The sequence below is a fragment of the Antedon bifida genome, chromosome 8, assembly GCF_963402885.1.
Source record: "Antedon bifida chromosome 8, ecAntBifi1.1, whole genome shotgun sequence".
In the NCBI taxonomy this organism is placed as follows: Eukaryota; Metazoa; Echinodermata; class Crinoidea; order Comatulida; family Antedonidae; genus Antedon; species Antedon bifida.
Genome location: NC_136233.1, coordinates 14,158,132 through 14,174,302, shown reverse-complemented (window position 1 = coordinate 14,174,302; position 16,171 = coordinate 14,158,132). Strand labels below are relative to the sequence as shown.

General features: G+C 30.5%; 1 protein-coding gene across 5 annotated transcripts in view; it reads left to right on the top strand.

Annotated features, from left to right (window-relative positions):
- Positions 1–16,171, top strand: part of LOC144851134 (puratrophin-1-like) — an 83,049-nt gene that overhangs the window by 9,021 nt on the left and 57,857 nt on the right. The window contains exons 1-2 of one of the 5 annotated variants that reach the window (XM_078708680.1): positions 1,113–1,161; positions 13,221–13,418. In XM_078708680.1, coding sequence (XP_078564806.1) covers positions 1,126–1,161; positions 13,221–13,418 — 234 coding nt within the window. In that variant the 5' untranslated portion in view covers positions 1,113–1,125. Of the gene's footprint in view, positions 1–1,112; positions 1,162–4,142; positions 4,515–9,546; positions 9,711–13,220; positions 13,419–16,171 lie in introns of those variants that run through there. The other 4 variants (XM_078708678.1, XM_078708682.1, XM_078708679.1 and 1 more) reach the window with 4 other exon arrangements.

Below are 16,171 nucleotides of genomic sequence, written 5' to 3'. Positions count from 1 at the left end.
TCATGATGTATGTGTAGGCCTACAGTATGTATAGCAAAAATATGTATAATCATGGTATAATAACAAAAAAACATACACACTCACGCTTTTTCTCCACAGTAAAGTACTGTAGTTTGACAAAAGTAGTGTGATGTGGCCAAATATGGTAGTAATATGACATCATCATATCCATATATGAACACATCAATTTTTTTGTCGAATAAAGTTTGATAATGTAGACAGAGCTTAATAATAATCTGTACTATAAAAAATTCAATTGATTGACATAGTAAAAATATAGTAATAAAATAAAGTTATTACCACCTGTGTTTATTTATCAGTCTTTTTGTCTGCGTCCAAGGATTCTCGTCTTTTTCATTTCCACATTGTTAATCCTGGTTTAAAAGATAGTGACTGTAATAATTTGAGTAGTCTTATAATTCTGTGTCCAATATGTGGTTTTATGGGATGATATTCATGTAGCTCTGGGTAAAGATTGTACAGTTTTTAAAAAGATATAAATAATAATTGTATTAACAGTACCGTATAACTACCACCTTTGGTACCGTACATCTCCAATTTAAATTGAGGAGACATGACTTTCCTATAAAATGAATGAGGAAAATATTTAATGCTATAGCCATCCCCAATTTATGGGGCACCCCTATTGAGGGGAAACTTTTATGAGAGAAATATATATTTTAATACTAGCTCCCAACTGCATTTCAGGGGCCAACCTCTATTAAGAGGACAATTTACTAGTTTACCAACAATTTACAAAATTCATTTACTTTGCTAGATTGTTTGCATGTGAAGATGGTAGTTACGCTTCATTGCTTCGTATACTACTACTATGACATGAAATAATAAAGGAGTGTATAGTTGCTATTTGTCCAAAGTCATCAACATTTGTTTACAATAGGTATAATCTTTGCCTATGTTTCCTCACAGGAAGTGCTTCAAAATAATTTGGTGACATACTTACATTGCTGCTCTTGTGACTAATAGGTAGTGACAAGTATAAATGACAAGTATTGCTATGTGTTTATCTTTTAATTATATTTTACAAGTAACAAGCATTGTTATAGTTGATCATTTATACCAAGTACTTATGAGAGAGTGCATGATTTTTTTGTTTTACCAATTATGGCACTTTATACAAAATGGTGGATTGATTTTGAGGTAAGCTTCATTTTTTTTTCTATCACTTTCCTATCAGATAGGTGGTAATATCCTCTGATACAGGAGCTTTTTTGTGACCAGTTCACCAGGGTAATCCCTAACTCATCTTGGTTATAATGTGTACACTGGACATACGGTCTAAGTCCTTATCCGAGAAGACTTGTTTCACCACCAGAACTAAGAGTGAGTCGGCCTTAAACCCATTGCGATATTGTTGGCTCTTTCGATATGGTAAATGGCACCCCATTAGAAGAAAGCATTTATGAAAAATAATATTGTTTAATATAATGTCACCTAGTTAACCCTCTAGTTTAGGAATATCTCTATGGTACACTAACTTTACTGTATGTACTTAAAGGACAACTTTACCGAGAACCATATTTTGACAACGTAATAGGGATGTACACATGATTTCAAAACAATTGCGAGATTTACGATTTATGTTTCTAGCTACTCTTTTAGGTCAATAGACAAGTCTTGCAAAGCACGAACATTTCTAGTAAACATACTTTTTAAATAAATCGTAAAAAATATAGATATGTTAAATTATTTTATGTTTCTTTTGCCTATCTAGATATTGAAGTATTTCTTCAAATAACAGACTAAACATTTTGGCAAATTTTAAGCCTAATTCAAATTAGCAATTGAAATGATCTGAAAACTCATGAGGTAGATTTTACAGCAATTTACGGTGACGGCTGTACGGCGAACGAGTGCAGCGAATTCCCAATTGTTCTGAAATCATATGTACATCCCTAATACGTTGTCAAAATACGGTTCTCGGTAAAAGTTGTCCTTTTAACTGTAGACTAAACTTTTAGTCCTTTGGTGAAGTGAGCTTTATATTTTTTTCATCATCTTCATAACCAAATTTCTTCACACCTTCCGTTTCAAATTTGTATGTTCAGAAAACCTGAACAAAGACATGGATGTTTGCATTGAGTGAAAAGTGTTGACATTAGCGACAATCTCAAAATAATTGCGCTCAGGATGTTTAGTATGTAAATATACACTGACTGAGTAATTAATTGCTTCTTATTTAATGAATTTCTTTTTGATAGAAAATTTTCTTTGGTTTAAAAAAAATTTATTTACAAATTATATGGACGTACAAAAGCAACGAATCAATCATATGGTGAACATTATGTAGACATTTGTGGTGATGTCAGATCATGGAGGAATTCTAAATAAATGCCTTAATGGTCACACATTGATTGATTATTATGTACTGCCCCCTATAGTACATTTGTTGTTATTGTGAAAGTAATCGGATTGTATAAATTAGTAGTGTGAGCCCTCTATAGTTTAGCTTTTTGAAAACTTTTTCATCTTTGCAAATTCATTTAAGATTCAAGGTTTTCTTCAATTTGTAAAAGATAATTTTAAGACCATCCCAAGATTGCGGACCAAAAAAAGCATGCCTCTCGCAATAAAGATGTAGTGTTAAAACAATTCCCTGAAGGTTTTCATGGTGAAATCAAATGTTAAAAGTTTGCGGTACACCATGTACAGTATATCCGGAACCATTTCGATCAATATACTTTGATTGTCCTCAGGAGTGAGAATACAGAAAGTCCAGGTCTACAAACAATAGCAAGATCTTCTACTGTATAGCTAGTTTCAATACCTCCCACTATGAACCTTGCTATTGTTTTTAGCTTTCACACCAGTCCCACCCTATTTCACTTTCTGCATTCTCACTCATGAGCACGATCAAAGTATATTGATTGAAAGGTTGAGAAAACTCAACAGTTCTTTGCAGAACCAGATGTACATGGTGTACCGCAAACTTTATATCAACAAACAATTCCCACAATGCATTTACCTGAAAACTGAAATTTAGATTAACTGTACTACATATTCTGAACTTGACCTGTGTACAATTGACAATTGTTACTTATTTAAAGATCTAAACAACATTGATCTTTTTGTTGTCGTCACCTGTTAGAAAAAGGAAAGAGCTAAATAAATCTTTTAATTGTATTACAAAAAGAACAAAAGTTTACTGTTCTTTTGGTCAAGGTAAACATGAATTATTTAAAAGGTTGTCAGTATTTCATGTTTTGAGCTTTGGCTAATCTGTTTTTATTGACGTTGTGTTTGTACATTGTAATAATGAAACATTGTACAGCCTTATATATGCTGGTTTCATTGGATTTTATTATAAGTAACATATTTTTTGCTAATTCTTCACAAATGGGAAAAAACAATACATTTCTGATTTTTTAATTTACTTAATATTGGTAAAAAGATAAGAATTTTGGCACACATGCCGTTTCATATTGAGCTGGTATCACCAGTCTCTCAAATTCCTTTTCAAGTTTTAGTGTGGCCAGCAGGCTTTGATAGACTTTTGAAAGATCCATTCAGTTTTTGGATTCCCAGGTGCAAGTCCTGACAATTTGTCGAGTTTTTTCAGTGCATCTGTTTAAATTAGCAAATATGCTTTCTAATATATTTTAAGTTCATCTTTATTTAGATTTACTTGCAAAAAAAATTGTTTTAAGAGCGTGCCAGAAGCTGTAAGATTTTTGTTATACTATTTTTGCACCTGTTTTATATAACTGTATAAAAGCCTGAAGATCTATATCTTATAAGATTTCCTTAATGTTGTACCTAGAACTGTGTTGCACAAAGTTAATTTAATTTTCTACATCTCAATGAATTTTTAAAGTTTATTTTATTTAGTTTTATACATTTCATTTAACAATATACTAGTAATTAATTTATAGTGATACATTTTTTTTTATTTTCAAAAGATTTAAAAAATGTGTTCATATTTGTGGTTACAAATAAAGATAATAATGAATTTTAATTAGAGAAATACTGTAGATATTTTGTTAATTGGGATTGATCATTTTGCATTGTATGGTTTATCTTACTAAATCAAAGCAAATACCATAGATTGGATTTGAAAACCTATAATATAACCCCATGGGAGAATGGAATAGTCCTATTCAAAAGTTAAACTATTTTCTGTAGTCAAGTTAACAAAATAATAGGTTTACTAACTGTACACGCAGGGTCTAATTGAAAAGGTATTGATGGCTAAAGATATTGATTTTACTAGAACGATCCAGATTTTGTCAGTGCTGGAAGGGTGCCTAATTTTATCTTGGCTATTAAAATACACATATGGTACTGTATGCCAACTCCAAGAGTCATTTTATAATTTAAGCGGATACGTTAAAGTGAATTGAACTGTTAGTGTTATGCTTCGTATTGGTATTTCTTTATGCATGGTCTCACAGTAGCAAAGTGCAATTGATATGGTGTTTAATGGTATGCGTTGGAAAGTATTTCGGATTCTTCCAAAGAGACTTCGACCACGAACTTGGAGGAAATACGGTTTTGTAAGTACTCAATTTCTACATCTGCTACCACTGAATGTTATACTTGAACTTTCTCTTCTCACTTCTCCCATTTCAAGTCCACTCTTTTCTTTATAAAACCAGTAGAAGATTCTTCTATTATTTTTGCACTTATTCCTGTATTTTCCCATTTCTTTATTTATATTCATTGAATTTTACCACTTTATTTATATTTCCACTTCCTTTTTTTACACATTTCTTTATTGTTCCACTTTTTTATTTTCCTACTTTATTTTTCCACATTCTTATCATCCTTTATTTTGCAATATTTCTTTATTTTTCTGATTTATTTAATTTTCTATTCTTTTTTCTTTCTTTATTTTTCCACTTCTTTTATTTTCCTACTTTTTTATCATCCTTTATTTTCCCATATTTCTTTATTTTTCTGATTCATTTAATTTTCTATTTTATTTTCTCATTTTTTTTTCATATTCCCATTTCTTCCTTTATTTTCTACTTCTTTATTTTACCAATTGTTCCTTTATTTTCCCACATTGATTTATTTTTCTGATTTATCTAATTTTCTACTTTTATTTTCCTATTTCTTTATTTTTCACTTCATTCTTTATTTTCCACTTCTTTCTTTATTTTCCTATTTCTTTCTTTATTTTCCCATTTCTTTTTTTATTTTCCACTTCTTTCTTTATTTTCTCATTAAATGAAACATTCTCTCTTTTTTCTTCTGCAACCTCTGGGTACCCTATTCCTCTCAAAGGAAGTTTTGTCCATTTTATGCATTTTATCACATCTTTATGATGTTATAATTTATGTACAAACAGCTGTTAAATACCCAGTACTTTATGTTCTGGTCATTTGTGAGATTACATGTGATGGCATGGGAGTGATTCTAAACTAAACGTGACTTCACACAATGACAAATGATGTCATTTTACATATCTGTTTGGTTTTTATGTGAATCAGTTGTTTTTATCTACCACGATAGAAATCGTATTCCAGGTTTTTCTCTTTTTTGTTTTCTTTTTTTTTTATGTGGTTTAGTTATATACAGTAGAACTTCTCCTTTGATACAGAGAGCGACACTATTAAGGGGACACTTTCTTATGTCCTATCTTGGCAAGGTTAGCTCGGTGAAACCATTTGCGAATTAACATTTGATCTTTATTATGGTTTAACAGTATGATTTTTTTTTATATCCATGGTCAGATTTTTGATATTACATGATTTTCACATTAACCACTATTTCCTGACTCTACAAATGTTTCCTTCTATTTTCAATCCAAAGGCTATTGCTTCCTTCAAATGAATGTTGGTGATTAAGTTTTGCCTTTTTTTTTCAAGTAAATTGTTTCCGATTAGAAGAATTTCAGAAATGTCTAATTTCCCAACAATTTAAATTGGTTAATACAACATCAGGAGAGTTTAAAGAATGTTTAACAACATATATGTTTTAACCAATAATTTGATGGACAGTTACTAAAATATTTAATGAATTCATTTTAAACCAACTTTAAACAGCTTATTATTATGATTACTTACCGGTACATACTTACAGTATATTTATTCATAATTAAATTGCTAAGAATAAATATTCACTTCAGTAACAAATAATATTTTAGCATCTTCCCATAGTACATAAATGTTGATCTTTCCAAAATGTAACTATAAAATCAACTCATACCATCCTTATTATAGCTACCTCCCAAATTTGTATACTACAAAACCATTACCATGTTTAAATAAGTTTCCCTAGACTCACAGGGTAGAATATTTAAGTCAGTCTGTTACCATGTATTACACCCTGGTGATGACTCATCACGAAAGGTCTGGGAATTTAAAACAAATAAATGTTAAAGCTTGAATAATACTGTGTTTTATTATAATCTAAGGATGTTGTTGTTACAGAATGTTTAGAATAAATAATGTTTTCTGTAATACATCTTCGAGTACATTGAATAAAATTCAACTCATGTGAGACAAGATAAATCAAACGTAATCCCCACATGTCGTAAACAATGTCTATGATTGGCGGTTAACGCTATAATTAGCAAATCCATTATTGCGTCTTTTTATTGGTCGTTGGGTCAAATTCATCAATTATGATAATTACAACGATTATAATAATTGTTGTGCATGTTTACAATCTTATTTAAGACAGGTTTCACGTTCTAATCGGTAATTTATCTCATGATTTGAACTTGGTAAGTAAGCATAGCAGATTAGCATCTTCTTATGGTCATTGGCCCGTAGGGAGTTCAGCATACATGATCGTAAGTGCCAAGCCAAGACTCTTTTAATTTAACTCATTTTATAAGATAATACATATCCACTATAAATTGCAAAAGTAAAGAAAAATATATTAAAAACTGATTTAAATATTATACAAGTCTCTTAATTGAAGTCATTTATGAATATTAAAAAATTAAAAATAAGAAGCTAAATTGTAAACACAATGAAAGCCTGATTTAAAGAACAGAAGAAAATGTTTAAAATTGTGAGAATCTTGCATTCTTAATTTTATGATAAATTCAATTTCAATTCAACTTTTATTTCAATCAAAATGTCCATATGATACATAATAATAAACAAATGAAAAGAAAAACATTGCATTCTGCAACTATCAACAAATAAATAAAGGAGGGACGACCTATAGTTTTTTCATGTAGCATGATTTATGTAATGGGTAGTGGGGCCATTTTGAGCATGTCTACTGGCACTAGATAGAACGGTAGCCTAAAAAATCGGTAAAATGAATATCCATTCCACTTCACAGTTTCATAAAAGTGTGCTACCAAATTCCAGGCTTTTCAACTTTAGCTAAAAAGTCTATATAAGTGTGTTTACCTAATAGTGTCTAAAATGTAAGCTACTTAAGGATTTCTATGCCACACTGACCGTGGATGACCAACAAGTGACCAGGGCTCATTGATACAAGATCCAGGGGCTATACGTTTCTATTCTCTGGATTCGAAAGTGGTGTACAATGTTTATCTACTACAAATTGGTGTTTTTAATCGTACAAAGGCTTCCCATTCAATAGTTGATTGCATAACCACTTAAAAGTTAAAGTGGAACAATTCTTTTGGCTAGTGTTGCTTTAAGTATTTTATAATACTTATTTTGTAATACCTGCTGAACCGTACCAATTTATGCAGAAATCCAATTGATTTTTTAAAAAGTTATAAGTATAACAACCAACATTTGCTAGTTTTAAAATTCTCAACTAGTAATTTATGGCAAATGTACTAGCAAATTGCTAGTTTGCTGGGATGAATTTCGGGCCCTGATTGGTATAGTTATTTCTTTATACAAATAGATTTATTTATTTAAAAACATATTTATACAGGATAAAAACATATCTGGTATAGATATTTTCACCCTGTTTTACATAAGGTTGTGTTTTTTTAAATTAAAAAAAAATTCATAAAAAGACATAAAAAAAAACTTACAATAAAACTGTAAAAAGCACAATACAGGCAATAATAAAAAGACAAGCAATATTTACAATGTTTTAAAAAAGGAGTGAAAAATTAAAGGGATACATAAAATGTAATTGTTCAAAACAAGTGTTTAGAAATAGATTTCATCTTTCATTCATTGAATTTTGTGCTTAATTTTACTGTATGTAGAAAATTGCCCGAAAAAAGTAAAATTTTAAAAATTGATGGTTTGTTTAGCATGTTGGTTAGTATTTAAAGGACTATCACATCTTTACCTTGGTGAGCTATTAATTTTAAATTAATGGTAATCATCAAATTAATAAAAAGGTGTAATTGGTCATTAAAGAATTTATTACAAGAAACTTAAGTGTGGAAAAATCCTTGGAGTTGTCGTTACCAACTGGTACACAACTGTCTGACACAATGTTTTCATAGGTGAGTATTGAAAAGAATATCATCATATTCATAGCCATTGTTGAAAGAGACCAAACACGTTTGGTTTTCCCACAGTCTTAGCTCGCCTAGTTTTGTCATGTTTTTAAAGATCTTCTATTCTTAAAACAGTATTTTTGTTTTTCCTACAACGTTCCTGCGGTTTTCAAACGGTCGACCTTGTCGTACCGATTACACCGACTGAATATACCATCATTCCAGTTGAGAGAATGCGGCCTATTACAGCTGACTTCATAATTGTTAAATCTTTTGTTGAGCTTTATTTGTTCAAATTTGCCTTTTCTTTTGTGTATTAAGTGTCAGTATGACACATTGGTTTATAACTATTTAAATCTTGTTTTCAAATGTTAGGGTGGTTGTTTAGTCCATATACATCACTCAATTTTCAATTTGCATAATAGTTACTATTAATTGATTAACATATGTAGTTCAAATATTGAAATGCTTGGCTTACATTTATACTGTAAAATAGAACTCATCTATAATTAACCCATGTCCTATTTTATTGTTATGTGGTAAAGTAATCTCGTAATAAATGCATGTCCCAGTTTACAATCCCTGTAGGTATGACTTACTTACATAATTATAGAATCATCTTTTTTAGTAATCAACAGATTGATTATTAACTTATATTTTGTGCCAAGCTTACTTAGATAAACTGATAATAGCCCTCTCTCTTTGAGGAGAGGATAATTTTAAATGAAAAGAAGTTCAGTTGACCACACCTATTGGATAATGGAATAGTCCTTGAATCACACTCCTCTAATGGGACCATCCCACAAACCATCACCTCTTTTTCAATCTTGTGTGTACTGAATTTCTCCTTTCCTAAATATAACCCTCTTCTGAGTGAGAGGGGTTTTTTGTCGGTTTATCCAGGTAACTCATACCAAACAACATTATTTGTTACAAAAGAAAATTAGCTGAAAAGATTTATAATGATTTAGTTTAAATAGTGTAAAACATGTTGATGTTCTTTTAAAATTATACAAACTTAACAAATTATTCATTACATCTAATAAGACATTAACAAAAGAAACAAATTCATTTTACAATAGTTGACACTGTGTTCAGAATAGACCCTACAAAATCAATACTCTCTGATTAAAAATGTGATTGGTTTAGCAGACGGCATTTGCCATTCATAGCAGACGACGCACATAGTAAATAGAATCAATATATTGTGAGATTCATTATGCTGATGCTAGTAGTATAGCAGGTATTTCCCTTATCATCTACATCCTCTACTGATAATTCTCTATGATAATTAGTCTCCAGATGAGGAAGCAAAATGGCTACGTTGATCGGTGAGGATTTAAGTTACGAGGTATGCAAGAATTTTGATTCTTTTTTCGGGGTTATTGTTAGCGTCATTGAAAATACGCCTAGTGTTGGTAATGGCAGGTTGTGTATATATTTAGATGACAGCTCGGCTTAGTCAGCCAAATGTCACATGCGTAGTGACGGTGAATGGCTTTTAATTATCTACAGTACACAGCCTAGCCTTAGAAGAGAATATTGTATTTTATTCCTAATACTAAATAGTGTTTTTAGGGTACAGTGTATATTTTGATGGCTCAGTCATTTCATGGTGTTTAAAGTACACTGGATTTTGATGGTTTAGTTTGTTAACCAGTGGTTTTAGATGTTGTACTGTAAGTATGAAACTTAAATTATTGTACGTACTGTAGCACCATATTTTTTTCATTATTTTAATAGGAAAATAAATACTTTAGCTAACAGATTGATTTAAAGTCAGATACAATACAAAGCTTGGAAATTCTGTATGGCTGCTGTTATTTGATCTGATTTTTTTGCTTATTCATTCTGTAAAAATTGAGATTCTGCCACTGTTGACTATATTTGTTTAGTACAGTAGAACTCCTAATAAGGGGACTCCATTGAGACCCAAGTGTCCTGTATTAATGGTGTCCCATCAATTATGGGATTTTCCGTAGTGTTAAATATTGCTCCTTGTTTGTTTTACAGGAAAGAGTCCCCTTAATAATAGGGATTTCTTTTGAGAAGGCTCTCGATCTTGGAATTATTTGCTGTGGATATTATTTTACAGTATAAAATCATTAAGTTGGTTTTTTAAGGTTTCAAATTTTTGTTTAATTTGTCATCCCTCTCTCATATCCTTAAAAAAAATAATGACTAAATTGTGTATTTTATTGTATGGGCATCTCTTTCCTCCCTTCTCCAAACATAATTCCACAATTATAATCAGGAAAACTGAACAACTTGTAGAATTTAAAAAATAAAATGTAACGGTTCTTTTCTTTTGGTTGAAATTGACTGTTCATGTTTGACAGACGACGATTGATTTTAAATTGTGATTGTGAGTTGATGCATGTGAGTTTATGTTCATACGCTTTATGTAAGCATCGAGTAACAAATATAGCCTAATTTATGATGATGGAAATACTGATTTTAATGCATGGTTAGACATGGACTATGATTTGAGATGTGTATCACGTATGCCGTATATATTCTGGATAAGATTAACATCTCACTGACTGAGTTGGGATTGGTTTCAACGGTGGCCATTTTCTATTAATTTTATTGTGTAAAACATCCCATATTATTATTAGGCAAAATTTTGAAGAAAAAAATTTTCTCCAAGCACACCCATATCACATATATAAAGTACACGTTATTACTTTGTTAAAAGAGCTTAAAATGTTAATTATCTAACGTTAGTATCTCTGTACTTGCTGGATACTCCATGTAATAAGTTGTTATTGATGATGTAATTTCTAAAAATAGATCCGACATTATCCTTCGTATAAAACATTCAATTACTGTAAGCATGCATGTTATTGAGTGGAATATGCAAATAACCTGTACTCACATTATACTTAACATTGTCTAATTAAAAATATTGTAATGATGTAATATGTTATTATAATTAGTCATCAAAAATATTTATAATTTAAAGATAATTATATGAATTAGTTGTTACCCACTTTCCATTCCGAGCCTGCATCTTGTTAATTAAATGACGTAACTGATTGACAAAAATAATCAATTTCTGAGAAAGAAACTAACAGTAAACAATGACGTGGATGAAGAGAGTATACAGTACACTCACTTTAAAACGTTCCCATATGGAGTTATGGTAATTTTGATTATTGAGTATAATGATTATTTAATTTATACAATTAATTTAATTCAGTAAGTAATTTCATGAATTCAAAATAAAAATGAGAAAGAATATTAGGAAGAAAATTATTTTAAAATATAAACATTTTTTAGTGAATAATAACACAAATTTGGTGAGACTAAGCACACAATATGGGTGAGCTAAGGTGTATAAAAACGCAACTGTAAATACAATATTAAAAATATTTATTCTTTACAACATTGTATGCAATTATGTTAATGAAATAAAATAATTTCATTGTCCATAGAAAACCTGGTCAGCAAGATAAATTAAATACAGTAATGTATTATTAATGAAGAAAGCTGATTTAATGTTAAATGTTTGGTAATAACATATATTCTACATATGAACATGAAATATTACATTATGCAAATGCATAGAAGACCAGGTCAGCATGATTATAGTAAAGAAAGCTGATTTAATATTTAAGTTACACATTAATATGAAGTTATTACATTTATTGCATATGATTATGCAAATTAGATAACATAATTTCACTTTGCATAGCAGACATGGTCAGCATGATCATAGTGAAGAAAGCTGATTTAATGTTTAATTAAGTTACACATTAACATGAAATTATTACATTTATTGCATATGATTATGCAAATTAGATAACATAATTTCACTTGCATAGCAGACATGGTCAGCATGATCATTCATAGTGAAGAAAGCTGATTTAATGTTTATAGGTTACACATTAATATGAAGTTATTACATTAATATTGCATATGATTATGCAAATGAGATAACATAATTTACTTTTGCATAGCAGACATGGTCAGCATGACATTCCAGCGTTGTGGCACAATTACTCCTTTGTGAATAAAGGATGACCATGACCAATCAGATTTCACTAATAAGTCTTGCTTATCAAGAATCGTCCAATGACATCCTGTGGTGTCATGTCCTCTTCCTCGTCTAATGCTTTACATGTTCCATTACACTCTAACGATGTTGTATTCTTTGACCGTGGGAAATATTATATCGCAACGTGTTCGATGAAATTATATACATTCGAAAATCTTGTGTTCTGTTGATAATTGATATAATTTATATTCATTTTCTACACTGAAAGCATATCTGACAGGATTATATTAATATACTTTATATCTGTCAAAGGTAGGTGAGTTTTAATTAACAGAGTGATGTAAGCTAGCTTTATGTTTATATTTTTATACTACTTTATGCATTGTTACTATGTATGAGTTATTTATTATTATTAGCATTCGTATATCTGTCACTTTTGTTATTAGTAATGCAATTCATACTATACTCTGTATCCTAATACAGTAATTATATAAAGTACAATTTATGCATAATATTACAAATATTGTTTTAATTGTTTTATATATGTATGGTTATAAAATATTATACTATCAATTTCATGTAATATATTCTATATTCAATTCAATATTTATAAACAAGTTTTAACATTTTTTTTAAAGATATTTTGAATTTATTTGTAAAAATCAATTTATATTCAATGTATTTATTTTTCAGGTACAAAAACTTAAAGGCTGTTTCGTTTAACGGAACGGAAGATGGCACCATTCAATTCTTTTATACGATTTTCCATTAATAACAATATGGAACTATATATACGCTGATTTTTAACACATTTTAAATCAATGAAATTATTATTGATGACGTTTTTTTTTTTCTTGACAGGAGTCGGCCCAGGTTGACTGTAGCCTACAAGATATTTTATCAGACCTATTTCCACCGTTTCAAAATGTCGCCCCCTATCTGTTAGCTCAAGTGTTTGAGATTGTCGACGGTAGCTTTAATGGCGATGGAATAAGGTTTATGCATGAATTCTTGGTTCCTGTCAAAACACTGCTTCAGAAACTTAGATCATTGAGTCGGGTAAGTCGTTGAATTATTTTGTTTATAAAATGAATATATATATGAAAGAAATTATGTCGATGGTGAGATGGTTCCCACTAGATAGTGAAGCTTGCGAACGGCACCATTATCTGTTAAAGGTGCTCTACTGTTTTCTTTTCGTTTATGTATTTTCTTGCTTCGAGAGAGAGGCTATTGTCGATTTATCCAGGTACGCGGCACCAGGGCCGTATAATCACTAGTACAGTTGATAAGGTTTCAACCTGACCACTTTTTCACAGAGATGCTTTTGACAACCCTGTGACCAGCACACAGATTGTTCCCTTTTCTTGTGACCACCTCATCTTTCTTGTGGCTACAAATACAGCACTGGGCACTCATAGACTACCAACACCAATGTTGGTTTGTGGAATTCATAAAATATGATAGTGCAACTATTTTTACTATAGCATTACCTTCTTTTCACAGGAATAAATGCACAAAAGTAAGTGCCTGTTGAATTATGACTAAGAATACAACATTAATAATTAAAGCCGCACAACTCATATTTATGTTAAATATATCAAGTGTACGCTAAGTGGATATCATTCCATCAGGCATCCACTGTAAATGGTTTCCATTTGCGGCTAATGTACCAAAACCTTAAGGCAAGTGGAAATTTACTGCTCAGTTACCGGTGCACTCCGGTTCATAATGTAATGACATGTATTAATGTTATTATGATGTCATTATACTCCCTGTGTATAGCGTTGTAAGGTTCAATTCTGTGTACTAATTCTATGAAACTTAACAAGTTAATGACAGTTTCCATTGATATTGATGCTCAACTATATAGGCAATTAGCAAATAACTCATTCATCAAGTGTGTTAAGCTCTGTCTACACTATCAAACTTTATGTGATAAAAGAATTTGATGTGCCCATATATGGACACAATAATGTCATATCACTACCATATTTAAACATATCACTACCATATTTAAGCATATCACTACCATATTTGGGTGTATAACACTTTTTTTGTCAAACTACTTGGATAGTGTAGACAGAGCTTTAGGTTTTTATAGATACAGTAAACACACAAATCCTTTTTAGGGTCTCTTGAATTTCCAGAATTCATTTTGCAGAGCCGGGGGTTTTAAATTCTTTTAAATATAGTTTAATAATTATTATTGATTAATATCTATTAAAATACAATATGTTCTGCTGTAATTTTTCATATTTGGATTGGTTTAAAGTACTTTTCAGTCAATTGCACTAATGTTTTTGTTGTTGTTGTCATAGTGTGGTTTTCTTTCCTGTATTCTTTGTTGCTTTAGCTAGGAGTCATTGAATGGACACCAAACATATGCAGGAGATATGAATTTATATAACAAAAAATGTGATATGCCTGGTTATGGACATGATGATGTCATATCACTACGATATTTAGGCACACCACAATTTTTTTGTTGAACTAGTTTGATAGTGTAGACAGAGCTTTACACACTTCATTTTTTGGAAACATGGGGTTTCCTGCAAACCTGTTAGCAGAACAAAATAAGCATAGATGCTACAAAATATTATGTACCGGTATATTTTACTATATTAGGTCACATTTAATCAATTATGACCTTTGAACTCTTGACAGCATTAAACATTTGAAATTATATTTATAGCCTTTTCCGCAAATAAACCATTATTGTGCAGTGTGGCACGTATAATAATAAAGAGCTATGTGAAATTGCCTATAGCAAATGACATGAATAATAAATAAGATTTTGTTCATAATGACAAGTTTCTGTTTCAAATTCAGGTCATAAAAAATTTAAAATCAGGACAGAGGTTCAGGAATGGAAAATAATCTATGTCAAATCTGAAATTATCATATTTTTAGAATTTATGCTTATTTTTATAATAAAGCACGTCATCATTTTCTCATCAATGTATTTCTCTTAAGCTCTGTCTACACTATCAAACTTAATGTGACAATAAAAAGTGAAGTGCCCATATTTGGGCACATCACTACCATATTTGGGTACATCACACTTTTCTTGTTAAACTACTATAGTTTGATGCTGTAGACAGAGCTTTACATGCAGATTGTTCCTCGATAATACTGTACAGTATATAAATATATCATCTTCAATTTCCTATTGGTTGGCTGTGTGATAAATATATCGTCTCCACTCTACTGTATACCACATCTCTCCACTTTGACATTTTCAACAATTTTTTAAGGTCCCTCTTTAATGTAAAGAGACTATATGATTCCATAATATGATAGCATCGTGCCACCTCTTCCTGTGTCCCATTCATCAGTTATTACTACTTAGGCCTTGATAGATATCTTCACTAATTTACACACATTGTCAACAGGAAAGGATTTTATGTTTCAACTAAATTGAAATAGTCAGTAATACTATATTCTGGAAATACTGTCTTATCAGTTTCCATTGAAAAGTAATTTCCCTCTTGTCCTTGTAGCCATTGGTTTTTAACGCTTAAAATAATTAAGTAAAAGGGAAAGACTTGACATAATTCAGGAAGGCATTGCGCTACCTTCATTAAAATCTTTAAATATCAATGCTTGTTTTGCTTTCTTTCTCCGCACACTTCCTTCCATTACTACTCAAAGTTTTGACATTTATTTTGATTGTGATAAAACAATGCATTGGTTAAAAATAATATTTGTAGCGTGAAACTTCATGTGCGTTTATATGCTTGCTTGATCTTTATGTCCTTGGCAATCGGTTGGTTTATTATTCAGCAAGTTGTTTATCATCGCTCATTTAA